We start from the raw sequence: 19,524 nt of genomic DNA, 5'->3' as shown, positions 1-19,524 counted from the left end.
GCGAAGAACTCAGATGGATGGTCTAAATGTGAAATCAAGACTCATGGTCACAAGTTTTAAGGCTTCTGTTAACCAGAAAGTTCAAACTAACAGAGAAGTACTGAGAAACTTTTAAGATTTCAGTCCTCAGACTGTCTGAAGGTTCAAACTAACAGAGAAGTACTCAGGAACTTAGACGATATCAGTCCTTGGACTGTCTGAAAGTTAAATCTAACAGAGATTTACTGTGGGACTTTGAAAATTTCAGCCCTCAGACTGTCTGAAGGTTCAAACTAACAGAGAACTACTCAAGAACTTGGAAGATATCAGTCCTTGGACTGTCTGAAAGTCCAATCTAACAGAGGACTACTCAGGAACTTGGAAGATATCAGTCCTTGGACTGTCTGAAAGTTCAATCTAACAGAGAACTACTGTGGGACTTAGAAAATTTCAACCCTCAGACTGTGTGAAAGCTCAGGTCCTGAGGACTCAGGAGGTGTGGAGGCTTGGAAAGTCTTGGAACTGAGGGTTCCACCCTCCAGCACAAAGGCTGAAGTCCAACCTCCTGAGAAAAACAGTCGAGACGAGACTCGAGTTAAAAAAAAAATCCGAAAATGACAAAAAATAGATGATAAATGCGCAAAAAAAAGAAGAATTTGTATCTGAGCGAGTAGCTCAGGGGGATAAGAAGAGGACTACCAAGTGGAAGGTCGCAGGTTCGAGACCCACCACCGGCCTTTTTCTTTCTTTGTCTTTGTCAGGATATTGAGAAAATTTAAGAAGTGTCTGGTCTTGAACCAGCGACCTGCAGCTCCATAGGCAAATCCTTAACTCACTGAGCTACAGATCAGATACAAAGAAATAAATTCGTCGTCCCTTTGACATCGTAGTTTCCAAGTGACCACATGGGCAGAGCCAAGGCGGAGTCTGGGTGGAGTCTGGGCGGAGAGTAGGCGGAGAGGTGGGTGGCGGCCTCCCCCCTCTACTCCCCCACCACCCACCACACCTTCCCCCGCCCGACGAGTTCTTCGAGTCTCGATGAGTTCCTCGAGTCTCGACAGGTTTTCCCGAGTTTCTTGAGTTTCCACGAGGTCGGAGGCAGAACAAGTTGTCATGAAGAGATGTTGAAGTCGGCCAGGATGGACTGACTTTTTACAGCGACCAGAAGGAAGATGACTAGAAGAGCAGGTCTTTAACCACCATCCATAAAATCCATGGAGTCGGCTCCAGAGAAATGAAAGAAAGTCAACTTTTATCAACCTCCATCGAGATGTTCAACTTAATATCTTTACTTTGAGATTTTTAGCACCACAAACCTTTAGTATCACACTTTATTATCCTTTATTAGGACTTTGATGGAATCCACCAGCAGATTTAGTTTTTGTTGAGAAACTTTATTCTTGTCATCGTGGGACTGCAGTATTTAAAACTGTTTCTTCTATTTGACCTCATGTTTATTAGTTTTAGTGGAGAAAGTCTGAATTGTCAATTAGTCTCTTAAAAACTAAATAATAAATTGGATTAGTCAAGAAGTTTAAATTTCTTATGTTGTCATATTTTAAATATGGCAAAAAAATATAAAGCATCTTGAGACAATTTGACCTGTAATTGGCATTATATAAATAAAATTGAATTAAAATTGTATGTATCTTTTAATGTTGGAGTAATTCAGCCATATATGTTAGAAAACACATTTTCTTTGTCCATTAATCTGTCGTTTTCTCCAGTAATTCATTTCCAGTTTTGGTTTATAAAATGTCAAACCCAAATATATTCAGTTTACTGTCATAAAAACCAAAAAGATTTACATTCATGATGCAGGAATCAGGGAGTTTTTCACTTTTTATCTTAGTTTAGTCAGAAAGATAGTTGATAATGTGTGAATTGTTGCAGCTTGTGAGCCGTAGAAGGTTTTAATCTTTGGGGCCGAGTGTCAAAAAACATTTAGAAACCAACATCAACAAAGCACTCAACAAAGATTTGAACATCATTAAAGGGAAATCCAACTTTTGCATGACAATGTCAAATTAAAGGACATTTATTTCCAGCGTAAATGTGTGATATTCATCCTCTGGAGCTTTCGCTTCACATCGTCTTCCACCTGGACTGGTTTGGTCAGAAGCATGTGCAACAAACATTTGAAAAACTGCACTTTAACATCAATGAATGACACTGAAGTTTAATCTCTACATAAATGAGACTGAGTCTGGATGTGCTGCTCTGTCATTAACTCCTAAGTTTAGGGAAAGTTCAAACAAAAGAGGACAGTTCAGATCAGACTTGAGAATGAGCTTATTTTGAACAAACATCTCAGACTTTCTGAGCTTCAGCACCTACAGCAAGATATTTTAACAAGCAACTCAAGAGATCCAGAAGTTGGAGAGAGTTAGCTTTAGCTGAGCCAAAGTACATGTGGGACGCTAACCTAGCAAACATTTCAGACTTTTCTCTGTGAATTCTGAGAAATAATTTCCTATTTAATGACAGAGCTACACATCTTAACTCAGTCTCATGAAAACAGACTCTAATTGTGTCATCCATCCATATTAAAGTGCAGTTACCCAAAATGTTTGTTGCATGAGCTCCAACAAAACCTGTCCAGGTAGAAGGCCACTTTGACAAACAGGAAGTGGAAGATTCCAAGCAGATTTATAGAAGGGGGAACCGGACTGTACTAAGTGTCGTCGAGTATAGAGGGGTGTTTTGTGGGTTTTTAAGGCTGATAATGATTATTAGTGAGACATTTGGAGTATATTCATTTGCAGTAAATGAAAGTATTTAAAATCTTGAGTTAAACTTAGAAGAACACAAACTCTAACAGAAAACTTTGTTGATACGTTTTTGTTTTGTTTACAGATGTTAAGTTAAAGGAGTTTTATTCGTTACATATAACCAATCAAATCACTCCAGAAGACAGAGCGACCACAGGTAGATAAAGGTTCAGAGCCAAAGTAGCACCATTTTTAAATGTATTTATTACCGTAAATCAGTAAAAAATAAAATACTGATAATCAGTAAATCAGTCAGCCCACAATTACTACAATTCTACAATGTATGTCTCTTTCCTTTGACTTGTTATTTGTACAATCTACGATGTATATGATGGCGTTTTTTCATACCAAAGGCTGTACTATGATGTTTTCTAAGAGACATACGATGCTACTCTGGTTGTTCTGGCCCTGGGCTGCTGCACTCCTCCTCTGTTGTTTTCTGGATTGTACTCAGCTTCATGCCTTCGTCCACCCGGCCTCCGTTGACTCGTCCCGCCTGCCGTCTCTGGAGCTGAAGCTGGATTGGAACAGACCAAAGTACAGTCCAATCACGATGCCAGCTGCCTCTCAAAAGGCTCCTTCATCTGGCAGGTGGCGGCACTTCTTCTGAGGGGAAGCTGAGCTGGCCCGGCAGAACTTTGGAGATGTGTTCCAGTGGTTGGTGGATGTGTGGGGAGATAGAGAGGGACCTTTGAATTGTTCAGAAAGGAAAACAGGGAACCCATTGGTAGTTTTAGTTTAGGGTGCTACTGCGGTGTGTTTTGGGGTTTTAAGAGGTGAACAGGAAGAGGGTTTTTTTTGTATTGATTATCTTTTACTTTGTTCCTGGTTGGAATGCCCATCAATGTCAACATGAAGTTCACTTTTAGTTCTGTTTATTTATTTTATTTTACTAACACCCATTTGTTTTTAACCCCCTCACGTTGTGTTGTTGTAAACTTACTCTTTCAAATAAATTCTCGTCTGACCCTCTGGAAACCAGCGTTTGGACTGACAGCTGTGGACTAAAGGCTATACTGTGACATTTTAGAGCGACATGCTATACTATGATGTTTGTTGGGCGACACGCTATACTATAGGCTTTTTTAATTGACATATTACTGACGTTTTTTTTGTTTTAGTTTTTTTAGCAACATATAAGAATTCGAACAGTTTTAAAAGTTACTATACTTTTACTTGTGCAATGAAATTATTATTCTATGGCATTTTTTAGATGACATATTATACTCTGATGTTTTCTTGAATTACATACTATTTTGACAATATACTGCACTATGACATTTTTTGAACCACATATCATACATGACAATTTCAGGCAACATCCTATCATTTTGCACTTTTTGAACCACATAAAAATCTATGTTGTTTTTTTTCTTGCCAACATGCTATACTATGAACTACAGGCCATACTATGTTATTCTTGAGTAAAGCATACTATACTTTGACATTTTCTGAACTACATCCTATACTATGGCGTCATACACAGAGTGCTTTGGTTACATGTTGATTTATAATCTAGATTTTTTTCTGTTTTGTTTTTTGACGGGATTACCACAGACCTGACCGTGAACACCGTCGACACCCACCTCAGGGAGACGCTGCCTAAGATCTCAAGGCTGCTTGGTCGTGGTCTTTCTGGCACGTACTCTTCCAAGATGAGCTGGGAAGTTTAACACTGATGGAATGACACCAGGTCTAAGCCGACAAACTTCCAATTCCTCCTCAACCCATAGTCTCTGGGAAACCTACATGGAGTAAGAAAAGTAGACAGAGAAGTAATTAAGTCTGTACACAACATATTAAAAAGAAATCATGCTAATAAATTAAGTACAAATAACCAAATTCGCCAATATACTGGAGACCAGAGCTATTTAATTTGATAAGTATAACCTTGTTTAGTAACATTTCAATTATTTGAGAGCAGTCCTAAAGAACTGCCTGTAATCCCAATCATAAAATGGGTTTGGAGGAAGAACATAGATGGTAATCTGGATATACATGAGTTAGGCTTTATAACTACTATTGGTAGTATTGGTGGTAGTAATAGCAATGTGACTACTACTACTAGTAGTGGTAGTACACTAACTACTGCTGCTGATACTGGCACTGCTACTACAACTTGTAATACTATTACAAATGCTGATACTACTTCTACGACTCTAACAGCTGTTTATACTACTACTGCTGCTTGTACTTTTAGTATTACTACTACTGCTTGTACAACTATACTACAGCTACTATTAATCGTCTGGTATTTAGTTGTCAAGCTGCTAGCTTGCCTTAGCGTTTTGCTAGTGGCTAACTAGTTAGCTCTCATAGACTGGAAGCTCTCAACAAGATTTCATAATGAAAAAAGAGCCAAAAACTATTCTTCCCTATGAAAAGTCATTCCAAGTTTCCTTGTCTCAATTGTACGACGCAGTGTGTAATTGTATGCAGCACAGTGAGCCGGCATACTTCTTGTTTCCGTTTTCACGCCGTCTACGTCAACGGAATGCACTGAAACTTTGCCCCCACTAGCTTAGCCTCACCATAGCATGCAGCTCAAAGGGGCGTGTCCTATCTACTCATTCATATCTATGAGAACAACGATGGCTGCACATAAGGACGCCTGACGTTGATTAGCTGCGTAAACACCATTATATACAGTCTATGGTAAATACGTATGTGAATCGCATCATTGGCTGCAGCAGCCAGTCACCGTCACTCACTGACTCACATTGAAAAATAGCACAGAATGAATTGTTACGTGTTTATTTTATTTACAATTTAGGTTGGATTTTTTTTTTTTGTGCGCAGCGCAGATTTTCTGTGCGTGGAGACCGTGTCAGCAGTGCGCAATTGCGCATGGGCGCAGTTTAGAGGGAACAGTGGATGGGAGCAATATACTCTAATAGATGTTCCAGATGCAAAGCACACACGCACAGACACAGACACACAGACACAGACACACACAGACACAGACACAGACACAGACACACACACACACACACACACACACACACACACACACACACACACACACACACACACACACACACACACACACACACACACACACACACACACACACACACACACACACACACACACACACACACACACACTGGGGGCCGGTGAGGCTGAACGAGGTGGGGCAGATGTGAAAGTCATTTCAAAGAGCCTCAATGTTCTCTTGCTTTTCATCTAAACTGTGTAGAGATTAGCGTTCATACTTGCCATGTACGGTAAGCTGGGGGTAGGTGAACGGGTGGGTGTGAGGGGGCACGTGTAGACGAACGTGCAGCAGAGCTGGAAGTCTGAATAAAGTGGAAGAAATGCACAGTAGTGGAAGCATTAGTCAGACGCTGGCTAGACCACGGCCTCACGTTCACACATCTACATTCTGAGGGCGACCCAGTCAGAAAAACAAGTCTGCTCTCCAGTTGGAAACAGTTCAGTAGTGCCCAGTGCTCACTTCAGAGGCTACCATTGAGCAGATCTGAATGAAGAATGTTTTCTTTTTTTTGTTCCTTAGTAGCCGTTTACAAATATGAATATGTGACTTTATTATTTTTAGAAGGAAAAAAAAGCATCCAAATAACCAACTCTCTACAGTACCACAGTCAGAGAGGTACAGTAAGATGAGGTCATTTTGTAGAAATGTCCAGTTAAGAATTTACCCCAGGATGACCTGCATAATGGAAAGACTCATTACAAATGAGTTTGTGTTTGTACACGTTTACGCTGGTCTGATTGCCAAAGCGGTCAGCTGTCACACCAAGCCATCCTGAATTTCAATGAATAGGTTTGGAAAATTAGATTTCTTGTCAACCGTCATAGTAAAAGATTGAGTTTATCATATTAAGGCTCATATCTCTATATAGTAGATATGAAGCTACTGCCAGCTGAGTATCAGTTTACTTTCACACAATGGCTGCAAACATGCAGAAACAGCTACAGCTCTGTTCAGTTTAGAAATCCAGCTACCAGCACCTCTAAAGCTCATTAACCTTCTGAAGCCCATGCAGTTTCTGAGTATTTTTTTCCCCTGTCACATTTTGACCTACTGTTGGCTCATTTGTTACTGCAATAAAAGGTTCTGCTTATTTGTAGAAACAACACAATCATGGATAGAAGTCAAGAGAGCTCAAAAATGTCTTGCGCAGTATGACACAATTGTAGCATAAATCAAAAGGGAATAAAATACAAAAGCTAAAATTCTTGGATTATTTATTTAAAAAAAACTTGAATCAGCATGTACAACGTTTTTCCAAGTGCCCACAGGTCTTACTACTATTGAAAAGATAGTGCCTCTGCATACTAGATATTTTTCTACTTCTATGTGTTTCCATATTTGTCTAGTATGTGCTATGTGTATACACAGCCTGCAGTTCAGCCAAAAAGTCCGACAATTTTTGTCACATGACGGTTGGTCACAGCAGACACAAATTTTTTGTTTTACACAGAATCTGGTTAGTGCAAGCAGTTTATTTTTGGCATTTAAAAAAAGATGAGTAGAAATACATGATTTTACTTTAATTTTAAAATTGTATCTTTCTATTTGGATCATTTTACCAGTGCACTGGCACATCATTGATGAGTAGTTCAAGAACTGTCAGAAAGTTGAAACTCTTGTGATTCTTCCTGTTTCCACAGTTTAATTTTGGTGATAACATGCCTTTCAAGCCCGGCAGTGGATTTTTTTGGGGTTCATCTAACTCTAACAAAGAATTAAATGTCCTTCCATGCACCTCAGCAGCTCTGTGCTTCCAGTGACTGTAAAGCGATATGATAGATTTCTTGCAGCTTTTTAGTCGTGAACCTGTTCATCCTTGTTCTTTGCAATACAGCTGGATTTTTGTAGTATTTCTCTACAAAAAGTGCTAAAAAGTGACCAGTGTGTAGGTTTGGGCTTCAGCCAAGCAGGATTATGCTGACTTTATGTCTGGTGGTTTTGGGGCGGTGGGGGACGTCCGGACTGCTTCCAGCTGTGCATATCTGTCTTCTTCTGTCTCACACATTCAGACAGCCAGTTTCCTCCCTCTGAGCCAAACACAACACCGGTCAGACCATCTCAGTGCCCCTTTCACTCTCACCTTCTACCTGTCTAGTTTGTTAATCTTCACTTTAGTAATGTTTTTTTTGATTTGATGTTCTTTATCAGGTGTACCTTTTTTCTTGTCACATGTTTATAACTGGCTTCACGTGTTTTGTATTATATTGGATCATTTCTTCATCATTCCCATCTTGCAATTACATCGCAGCAAAGAAAACCAAAACACTAAAGATAGGTTTTAAATTGAGAACACCAGCTCCCTGCTCACGATCACGTTCCTCACCTTCCCATCCTGCCAGCCACCGACGGAAAACACTCTGTCATGCTATGGTCAGCGGGAATCTCTTCATGAAAGAGTGGTTTTTACGCGCTCTGACTGCTGCAGTCAGTGGGAGGACTGGGGTCACAGTGGAAACAGTCTTAGTGGAGACTCCTCCTGCACTCTTAGTCTTGAATGTTGAGAGACCCTGAAGCCTCGAACATTCCCTGAGGCTGACGCCATCTCAGGAAACCACCCTGTGGGCAAACATTTGATATTCTGGGAGACGTGCCTGAACGTTGAGTTTTTTCAGCGTAAAAGAAACTGGCTGTTACGAAATTACTGAGATCAGCATTTGCATTCCACACTGGAGCCCAGAGTTTGGGCTCTTCTTGGCAGCCAACAGTGCAGCTTTACACCCAGTCAGGAACCAACTGCTGCATTGGGTTCTTGGAGGGAAATGAACAATGGCATGGAGTTATTAGGTAGCTGTTTTCTCATAAAGCCCTCAGGTGAAAGGTCACCATTCCTTCCTAAATTAGGGCTTGTCAGGACACATGATGCTAATTGTGACCCTCACTCAGACCAGCTGACATTACCGCCTTGTATAGTAGACCGTGGACCACCCATAGACACTTTCCAGCTTCAAATGTGTCATCAGTTCACTGCATCTTCTGTCTTTAGCCTCTATTTTAAGTCTCATTTTACAGTTTCCTGGATTCTATTTTATTTTGAATTTCTTCAATCGCTGCTTGCCGTTTTCAGATAATCCGTGAAATCCAAGACGCTCGAGGTGAAGTCTTTGAATAGGCATTTGACCTGGATTTAACACTTCTCCAAAGGGAAAAGATTTGTGTTTCTCTTTGTATTATCTACTGGTTAGTTTCAGTTTATTTGCTCATTGTTGCAACAGTGAGAATACAGACACTGATACCTTATCTGGATACTCACTCACTTGTCATGTATGAAACATTCCCTTTCAGTGTTTTTTCTTAGGCAACCAAAACGCTGTTAGCTGATTTTGAAAGAACTCTGAAAGGATGTATGTTGCTTGCAATACAAACTTCCTATAGGCTCTTACAGCACAACTTTAAACTCTGAACCCAGTGAAGATGATGGAAAAATTCCAGACATTCATCTGACCTGCTAAGGCCTCTCTGCAGTACTTATCAAGTTTAAACAAAATTTTATCTGCAGATTTCTCAACTTGACTTGTATTGTCAAGAACAAACTGAACTTCAGAGTCCATAAAAGGCCAGAGTGGGATTTTTTCTTTTCTTTCTAAAAGTATTTTCCTTCCCACACAGCACAGTCTTCCTTAATGACTCACAGACTGTTGTGTATTTACAATACATCAAGTACACGTGAACTCAACATATACAAAGAAAGGCAGAAAAATCTTCTTGCCTTTTTGACACTTGACAGTCCGTGTGAGATTATGTTCACTTCACTAATTATATAACAGTGTTTATAAAGCAATAGCACTCTGTCAGCACACTTTATGCAAACTTCGGCTGGATCTCAGTATGCTGAATGTATTGTAGCTTTATAGGTTTCACAATCAAATTCACAGGAATGTGATTCAGAGGAAAACGCCTCCCTATGAGTGCAGTAGATAGATTATATTGCTCAAATGATGAAAGTGCATTCTCAAGGGAAATTTGAGAGTGATGTATCACAAATGCTGTCTAAATATTTACATAAAACCACAAATTTAACCTTGAAGGAAAGTCAGTTAGGATTTATCATCTGGGGAACATAAATAAATGTCACCTTTTTTGCTGTAGAGTTTATAGACTCAATCATAGTGGTGGACGTTGCACCTACAGAGCCAAGTGTGCAAAAATGGCATGTAAACTTTAATCATTATTGCCTACATCTGGTAAGTTAGTCTAAAAAATGTTAGCATCCTGTTTAGTAAAACTCATACACTGTGATTTATGGTCAGCACAGCTGTCTCCAACACATACCACTTTCAGAGTTCAAACTGTTTATCTGTTACCTGGGAAACAGCGATTAAATATGTCCTCTGTTCTGTCTGTCAGGGTATGACGGTGCAGGTGGAGGATGTGAGGATCAGGGCCACGTACTCTCACAGGAAAAGGATTCCCATCACTGAGGGCTTTCTGGAGGTGAAAGATGGAGGCAAGTGGAGACAGATCTGCAACGAGGAGTGGACGGAGATGAACAGCAGGGTTATATGTGGCATGTATGGCTTCCCCGGGGAGAAACGCTTCAATACCCGACCTTACAAGTGAGTAAAGGCCAAGCAGCAGGGTTCAAACAAATCCAATTAGATGTAATGAAAGTCTCCCCAGGAATGAAATGCAAGCGTAAATGTTTAGTAAATTCATCACATGGCCTGCTTCTTCCAGTCTTTTTAACCAAATTAAAATCTATGACCCCCTAAACACACAAGTAAATGGATTAAATACACACCCCCGTTAAAAAACAAAACAAAAAACTATGTAATTTGGGGTGTAATTTGTGCAATACAAACACCATCTATGTTAAAGATATTGCTTTTTTGGGATGCACTTTTTATAACAGTTTTTTGATCTCAGTCCATTTAGGAATGTTTGGTCCGTACCAAACTGATGCTAGAAAGCGTTACATAATCGAGTTTGTTTACTCTGGTCATCACTTACGCCTTCATCCAGTTTCCACACTGAAATTAAACAGACTTTGGTCTGTGGATTTTTGACAAGAAGCCAAACATTGCCAGAGGAAGTTTTAGCAGATGAAGGATGAGCCTTGCTGGGAGGTGCAATACCAAACAGTGGCTCTTTTGGCTGGGTCTAATTGTTTCCCTCTGAGCAGGACTTTTAACATGCTGCTTTTCTTAAGTGTCAGAGGCAATATGTAGTCAAACACACTGAAACACAGCTGTTCTGTAAAAAAAACTTCTGATTTGCCATTTTTATCCACTAACATGGGAACTGAAGGTCCAAATCAAACAGATGCTCAGTGAGCATGAGAAAACAATTACATGAACAAATCAAACTTGGCTGTTACAGTCTGCGAAAAAACCCCAGAACCATCATATAAAAATAACGGAGTTAGAATAGATTTATTTACAGTACCATTAATCAGTGGGATGGCCATGGGTAATGTGACCAAGTCTGGATTTGCACAGTAATGTTTTGTGCTTCTGGTAAAGATACCTTTGATTAAAAAAACTTCTATATTTCAAGTTTTGGTAAACATGATGTCATCTGATTTGATACTAATCTTACATATGGATGCTTTTTAACGAAAGGAAATACAGGACACACCAAACCAGCCTTTAACTTTGTTTATCACTGAAGATCACAAAGCTTGTGTGGTTGTAAAGCTCGTGACGCTGCTGTGGTCTCACATGGTTCACTGTTTTGTGGAGGTGAAAGATCACATCCAGTCTGTTTTTAATCTGAAGCAACAAAGAGCAGTTCCAAGAAAATTAAACACTCTCAATCTAAATCGGGCATCGGTTCAAATCTCCTGGATCACAATTTGTTCTAACCAACATTGAGCAACATGTTTACAGCACGTGAATAAGCTGCGAGGACTGAAAAGGCTGTAAATGTTGCTCCCGCTGCTTTCATTACATGGTCTGCTTCTTCCAAGGCTCGGACCTGCTTCAAGGTTCGCTGTTGTTGGGTCTCCTCAGTGACCCTTAGTTGATGACTTCCATTCAAGTGTGGGATCATGGGAATGTTAAGGTATTCTCCCAACAATACTCCTATTGTGCTTCACAGCATAGGATGAGTATTGTTGAATTCCTCACGCTAGAAAAATAAATTTCTCACATGCCATAAAACAGCTACTAAATATTTTGCAAAAGCCTGAGAAACAATGGTAAAATATTTTATGTGGTCTTCTACACGATGCGGTGGCTGTTTTCAAACCATTTTTGTTCATTGCATTTCTGAATATCTTTTTATTCCTGCCATTCTAGTGCGGAATGAAAATATTTCTTTTAGAGAATGTACATAAAGTAGAAAGCCCTTCATGTCCATTCATTTCCACAGTTAACTCTGTTTTGACAGCTCTTTCAGTGAGTGATGATTAATGTGTGTTTAGTTCAGTGTCGAAGCCCAACACTTCTCAAAACACTCTACGCAACAGCATTGCCATGCAGTGATGACATACCAGAACAAAAAGACTGACTAAACATTGACTATAAAGGATCACCTTTCTAAAGCAAGTTTTAAGTCTGCAGCTTTTGGTATGAACTGATACCGACAGCTACCCGAAAAATTTGAAAAATGTCCTTTATGAGCCCTAAAAGCAATGATATGCTCTCTAATGTGGCTGGTAAGTTATCTGAATTAATAGAAATTTGTTTGTATTATTGTGTTCTTCCCCCTCAGACTGCTGGCCAAGCGCCGTAAGAAGAACTACTGGGGTTTCTCTGTCAACTGCACTGGCAACGAGGCCGACCTTTCTGATTGCAAACTGGGCCACGAGATAGAGCTGAAGGGCAACAACACTTGTGAGCCGGGTATGCCAGTTGTGATCAGCTGTGTGCCAGGACGGGCCTTTGCTCCGAGCGTCAGCATGGGTTTCAGGAAAGCCTACAGGGTGGAGGTTGGTCAGATTACGCACACACGCTCACACACACTATTGGGTGCTTTAACAAAAACTGTACACAAATCTGTCTTGGTGGAAATGTGGATGGATAGAACTCTTATCTAATTACTACCATGGTGCATTTTGACCGAATCAGACAGAAGCATAAAAACTGAGCTTCAGTGGTGGATAAATACTAGTATTTAAGTATTTAATAATAGTATTTAAGAGCACTTTACTGTCCCATACGTGAGGAACAAAAAAACACTTTAAAATTACAATGTTCTTTTTAATGTTGAGTCATTGTGTGCCTTGCTTGGTTGCCCTTTTTAATTGCCTCTTGGGGACAAATAAAGTTTTTTGAATTGAATTGAATACTGTATACTGTATGTGCAAATACGAAGAACATGTAGCAGATTTTGGTGCTTTTGTTCGATTAATCATAGTTAAACGCATGGAAAAAATTTAATGTTTCTAATACAAGAGTGATTCCTTCTGGAGGACTGACTCTTCTCTTGTGGGAGGACAGCTGTAAACTGAACAACATCAACACACTCACTGACACTTCGGCACATCAGATCGTGCTGCCACATGGTTGATATTTGTGTCTCTGATCAAAACTGGGCACAGTGCAGCTGTTTGTGTTTGTCTCGTGACTCAGACACCATAAATTCGTCTTTTATCTTAAAACAAAGACATGAATCTGTTTGCTTTGCAAGTACAGTATACTGTTACAGCAGCAAAAGAAGAAGCACAAACATGTTTATGGAAGTACAGAGTTCAGTATGCACGTAATATACTATCCTATAATCATGATCTTGACGTGTTTCCAGTCGAGGATTACAATGTTCCTTGCTTATTAATCCAGCTGCCCTGTAATCAAGCATCTAGAAAACATCTGAATGGAAGAACACTAAACATTTATTACGTATACATTTAAATTATCAGGATTCCTTCTATGGTGTTTATTTGTTTTGTTTGGACCGGAAAATGGTGAACATAGATGATTTTAGTTGGCGTTTTATTCACGTGAAGTGCTGCTAGCATTATTTTGAGAGCGGTGCATTGTTTTCAATCTTTTTAAGTGAGTTAAAATTATATCTCTTGCAGACTAAGAATGCTGCACCAACGGCTACTAAAGTTGAAAACGCCCTTGTTGTTCATGCACATTTTCAGAAAGTTGACCTAAAAGACTTCCTACATCCACCAATTTTATTTAGGTATTTTTTTTTTTTTAGCTTTTGGGCTTTTTTCTAATCCTGTTGCATTTAACAATAGATTCTCTAATATTTTCATTAATTTTACTTTTTTATGCGGTGTTTCCATAGCAACCCTTGGTGCGTCTAAAGGGTGGAGCGATGATCGGTGAAGGCCGAGTGGAGGTGCTGAAGAACGGAGAGTGGGGAACAGTGTGTGACGACAACTGGAACATTCAAGCTGCCACCGTGGTGTGTCGAGAGCTGGGGTTCGGCAGCGCTAAAGAGGCTCTGACTGGCGCCCGAATGGGACAAGGTACCTACAGATTGATCAGTCTGCATCAAAACACTTTTATGTGTGTTTCAGTAGCAAGCAGAAAGAGTGAAGTGACCACTACCACAACACAAACAAATGAGAAAATAGGCAAATATACTAAGATACAAATACACAATAAAGTGTAAAGTAAAAATGCACCATAAAGGGTCAAATGCTAACAATAAAAATATACAGCGAATGCGGATATTAAAGTCCTGTAAACAGCAGTGCAACATGTGAAAGCTACACAATGAGTGCAACTGCAGCAAAAAAAAACATAACAATAAAATTGTATAATAATTTTTTAAAACAAAAACTCAACATAGAAAAACAATGTTTAGGATGTGAAAGTATTATTATTATTATTATTATTATTATTATTATTATTATTATTATTATTATTATTATTATTTAAAAGCAAATTTATAGCATGAACCTTATTTTCAGTGCATCAGTTTATAAACAAATCAGAATAAAATAGCAAATCATTACTTGGTTTTGTTTTAAACACATCAAATTCAAATATTTGAAAAAATGCATTGAATTTTTTTAAGTATTTAAATATGGGGAAAAATGGATTTACTTCTCGTCAAACATGACAAAATAAATCAGTTTCACTCTGATAAACTGGCTCAGCTTAAGTTGCTTTACAGAAATGTCAAATATATTGTACGTCCATTACACAGTCTAGTACGTACCTTGATCAAAATTCTTTAATATCCACATTTAATTAATCTATACCTAATTTTTTAATGTAATGAGTTTATAAAACCTAACTGAAAAAATCTGGTGTTCTCAATTTTTCTAAAACAGGGCCTCAGAAATCTGAACCAATCACAACCCTTACAGTTATACTGACACAGTTCCTCCACATTTTGTGTTAAACTTAAAGGTGGAGTCTGCGATTCTGGACAAATACTGTTGACATTTAGTTAATGAGCAGATACTTAGTTAGCATGTGTCAGATCTACAATCTCGAGAACAAACAGAGAGTGAACCACGAGGAGATGTTCACTGAATCTTACAAAAAGCATATGGGACTAGAATCACTGATTCCACCTTTAATTATTTGCAGGTTTTTAGCTTTGACGACAGTTCCCATTTAAAATACAATCACTCAACAAAACCCAGCTTCAAGTAAAACTCATTCACAGCTGTGAAAATGAAAGGTGTGGACTGAAAACAGAGACCTCCACCTTATCTTTGACCTTTGCGTTACCACCTGTTTTTGTCTCACTTCAATCGGTCTAGACCTTCAGTCAGCACATTAAGGGATTAGAGAATGTATGGAGCAGCACATTAGTGTTTATGCACTGACCCAAAGCCTGATTCTGTGAAATGCAATACAGCACAGTCTTATAAGAATCATATGTTCTTTGGAACAGTTGTTTCTTTCCTACTGCCTGATTCTCACAGCAAAACAGAAAAGTGCACAGAATGTTCCAGGACAGAAAACAGCCTTTATGGCTTTCAGAGGAGGAATTCTTTGTTGGCGAGTGAACAAGGTTATGTGAGAGATTTCTTTATGGGCTGACCACTGGATCCAAAAATGGTGCCACAAACACACTTGAAATAGCTGATAGTGTTTGTTTTCAGAAGTCGGTGAAGGAGACAAAACAAGAATGTCAGTCAGAGTTTCTAGTAAAGTAGGAGATTCCCTTATTTATATAGAGAACTAGTAATGTGCTCCTATACTGTTTAAAATGACAGTGATTTAGACATTTATGATTGTTATTTTTATCTGTTATAAAACTAATATTGAGAATTTTTCTTGCCTAATAACAATTTCCTGTTGTAGATACGTTTGAGATGCGATTCATTTAATCAAATTTGTAGTCATCTGTCAGAGCTGGATATTAACTGAGCAGTTTTTGCGTTCCCCCAGCTGTGAATTTATGTTTGTCCACTGGCTCCCTGTCCATCACTGAAGACATTCCTGCTGCTCAGTCACATGGGATAAAACCAGCATGGAGTTAGAACTCACACATGTTATTGTGGAAACTCCTCCACACTGAGGGAGATTTTTTATGCCTTTACGGGCCCTAAGTGTCTCATTTTCATTTGACATAGCTGACTGCTTGTTTCCTTTGCAGTGTAATTTCAGGGCATGCAATTTGTCTTTGGACGGACTTATTGTTGGAACAAAACCTCGAAGGCAGGCGTGTCTGCTGCTGTTTCAGTCTGTTGTAGTGCTCAATTCAAGTTTGTGTTCTACGAAATCATTGTGCAAACCAGGAATCAAATTTCTTCTTTCCAGCATTGGAAAGACATGACAGTTTTTCAAACATTGTTTTCTGCAATGTTCCTGACTTTAATGCTCCAGCTGTGTCATAGATCATTTTTATGTACCTGATGTCCACCTGTAGGAATCGGGCCGGTCCACATGAACGAGGTGCTGTGTTCTGGCTTTGAGAAGTCGCTGACTGATTGCTACTTCAACCGTGACGCTCTGGGCTGCAGCCATGAGGAAGACGCAGCAGTCAGGTGTAATGTTCCTGCCATGGGCTTCCACAAAAGAGTGAGTCACCGCTTCTGTCATAGGGAACAAAAACAAAATATAGTTGCATAACAGTGGAGGAGACATCAGTATACGTTTCTGTCCTCAGCTCCGGTTAAATGGCGGTCGTAACCCCTATGAGGGCCGAGTGGAGGTCCTGGCAGAGAGGAACGGCTCTCTGGTGTGGGGGACAGTGTGCAGTGACAGCTGGGGGACCATGGAGGCCATGGTGGTGTGCAGACAGCTGGGACTAGGCTTTGCCAGCCATGCTTTCCAGGTAAAGACCCTGCATCAAATCATTTTTAAAATAAGCTTATCTTTACTGCACAGACTGTCAACATAAAAAAGAATCAACTCTGTCCTCTGACAGAACATTATTTATGCCCTTATTCCATTTAATTTGAAGTACCTATAAAAAATACTCAACGCCTTTGGAAGTTTCCCCCTTTTTTTACTGCTTTTCAACACTGATTCGTGGTTGACTTAATTTGGCTTTTTTGACAAGAATTTACAAAAAACACTCAGTGACAAATAATTTTCACAAGCAATGTCAAATAATTAAAAACATAAAATATAAAATAAGCAATTTCATGTATTCACTCCCTCCCCCTTCAAGTCAATATTTAGTGGGTGCTCTTTAGGCTACAGCATTGTTTTCACTTTGATGTGAAAAAGTCTTTTCTTTGCAAATTCTTGTTAAAAAAAGACAAATAAAACTGCTCATGATTCAGTGCTAAAAAGCAATAAAATGAGAAAACTTTCAAGAGGGGGTGAATACTTTGTATTGGCACTGTAGATGTGAGTCAGTCACACATATTTTCCATCCTGAATTAGTACATACTCTGTGTTGCAATGTTTGCAAGGAACATTATGAAACCTTCTCCAAGTCACTGAACCACACTAGACTGCCAGACTAGACTGTATTTGTGGAATACACTGGCCCCTGCAGAAAATAGAACTTAGTTTGCATTTGCATTTTCTAACGCATAGTGAGTGTGAGTCAGTTTTTCCACCATTGTTCTTGTTTTTGTTTATTGTTGTAAAAGATTGGTAGAACTACAGCCGCTTCTATTTTCTGTGTTCAACACTGCAGGGATTCTTTTTGTACGATGCTGATGCTGTTATAAAGTTAAAACAGATTTACCACTGAGTTAAACTCATGTAATTTTAAAGAAAAATACACACAGATACAGTAGAAGTAGCCAGTTTCCAAAAAGCATAAAGGGGTCAGTCTGTACCTCGGGCCCTTTCTCAACCTTCCTTTTTCCTCCAATTATAAGGCCACTTTGACAAAGTTTTATTAGTAGCTTAGAAAGTATTACATTGAGATTGCCTTGAAGATAGGAGGAGCAGGAAATGATATGAAAATTACAGCCACGTGAAGCATAGATTAAATCAGCCTCGCAGCACTGTCCTGTTTGTGTGTCTTGGTGTGTGCGCATCAGTGGACGCCATTAACTCTCACTTTAACAGGCATGAGCTTTACTGATCCCCGGAGGCAAAATAAAGGTGCCACTTGCTTGGAAACATCAGAAAACACATAGTCAGCAGAGAACGCGGGTCACTAGTGGTAAACCTGTGGGCCAAATGAGCGCTGGGCTCCTCAGCGGGAGTGATGAGAATGCTTTGACTTCGTGTTTGAAGTTTAGTAGATGTTCCATCAGTAAAACCCTGTGGCATGACTTGGCAACGTCACAGTCCTGTCCTGCTTACGTTTTTAAAGAAGACCTCAGACCTCCCCTTATATCATGAGGTGAGAGGCTAGTTAAGTTTTAAGGCCCCCCCTTGTCTTCTTTATGTTTTTCTATTTTAAGGCGTTTAAGATGATATAGGTCTGGAAAGTATGAGTGTGAATCACAGAGGGATGTGTTGATAACAGCAGGGGGGCTATGACTGGAACTAGTGAATTTATCTGACTACCTTTCTGTGCCAAGTCAAATAATCAGGTGAGGTTGTCGTAATAGCATGTTGCTTTGTCGCTACATGCATTAAGTTGTCATTACATAAGGGTTGTCATGTCGGGAGTGATAAATGTCTGGTCTTTGTTATCACAGTGCAGGACCTCAGCCCCTCGAGAGGCTCTTTCCTGTCTGACTTTTTTTTTTAAAATACTTCTCCAGGCAAACCCCCACCGCCAGATGGAACAAATGACAGAGTTTAAACTATACTGCTTTATGTCTGCCCTTCTCCTCAGCCCACCAGCAAACACTCCCACATCCATATCCCTCAGCTCGATTTCTTTCTCATGAATCCTCCACTTCCTTGGAAGATGATGGAAAGTATGAGTTTCCCTCGCAGAAGGTCTCCCTGTGGTCTGCGAAATGCCGTAATAAGGCTGAGTCAGGACTGTGAGGACAAGAGAGCGAACCTCTGTCTTTGTGTGTGATAGAGTCTTTGATTAAATTTGCCTTGTGGGATAACTGGCAGGGCATGTCTGCAAATTAATTACAGGAGGAAATTTAAGATAATGTTACTGTTCAAAACAGAGTTCCCACACAAATCTTCCTTTTCACGAATGCAATCTTCATCTGTTTGGTTGCAGCTCACTTGGGTGTAAATGGATGAACCATTTATAACAAAGCTAAAGACGTGATTTGAGGTCAATGGAGAATCATAGGATTTGTTTATTTCGGAATAAACCCTTGTACGCCTTTTTTCTTAGAACAAGATGAAATGATTGATGCTACTCTCATGTCTCCATGCTAAAAATGAAGCTACTGCCAGCTGAGAGTCACCATGGCTTAACACAAAGACTGGAGACAGAGAGAAACAGCCTGGCTCTGTCAAAAGGTTTAAATCTCATATGACAATGTGAGAGGCAAAAACTACAGCTAGGTCTCACTTTAGTTTTTAACCACATCAAACCCGTGTAACTAGGCAGGTAGATTTTATTAGAGCTGAAAGATCCAGGATGTAT

At 39.5% G+C, this 19,524-nt stretch overlaps 2 protein-coding genes across 4 annotated transcripts in view; one reads left to right on the top strand and one right to left on the bottom strand.

The window, feature by feature from the left end:
• loxl2a (lysyl oxidase-like 2a) overlaps positions 1–19,524 on the top strand; it is a 38,618-nt gene that overhangs the window by 13,272 nt on the left and 5,822 nt on the right. The window contains exons 4-8 of the mRNA XM_023284329.3: positions 10,093–10,301; positions 12,400–12,616; positions 13,927–14,110; positions 16,477–16,628; positions 16,717–16,884. Coding sequence (XP_023140097.1) covers positions 10,093–10,301; positions 12,400–12,616; positions 13,927–14,110; positions 16,477–16,628; positions 16,717–16,884 — 930 coding nt within the window. The remainder of the gene's footprint in view (positions 1–10,092; positions 10,302–12,399; positions 12,617–13,926; positions 14,111–16,476; positions 16,629–16,716; positions 16,885–19,524) is intronic.
• Positions 2,937–19,524, bottom strand: part of r3hcc1 (R3H domain and coiled-coil containing 1) — a 28,650-nt gene continuing 12,062 nt past the window's right edge. For 2 of the 3 annotated variants that reach the window (XM_055010683.1, XM_055010685.1), the window contains exons 11-13: positions 16,460–16,642; positions 10,050–10,208; positions 2,937–4,495 (exon numbers count right to left, since the gene is read on the bottom strand). The gene's annotated coding sequence lies outside the window, so the exon portion shown is untranslated. The remainder of the gene's footprint in view (positions 4,496–10,049; positions 10,209–16,459; positions 16,643–19,524) is intronic. The other variant, XM_055010684.1, reaches the window with a different exon arrangement.

The sequence above is a fragment of the Amphiprion ocellaris genome, chromosome 5, assembly GCF_022539595.1.
Source record: "Amphiprion ocellaris isolate individual 3 ecotype Okinawa chromosome 5, ASM2253959v1, whole genome shotgun sequence".
In the NCBI taxonomy this organism is placed as follows: Eukaryota; Metazoa; Chordata; class Actinopteri; family Pomacentridae; genus Amphiprion; species Amphiprion ocellaris.
The sequence above is the reverse complement of the archived record's forward strand: the minus strand, read 5'-3'. Positions and strand labels throughout refer to the sequence as shown.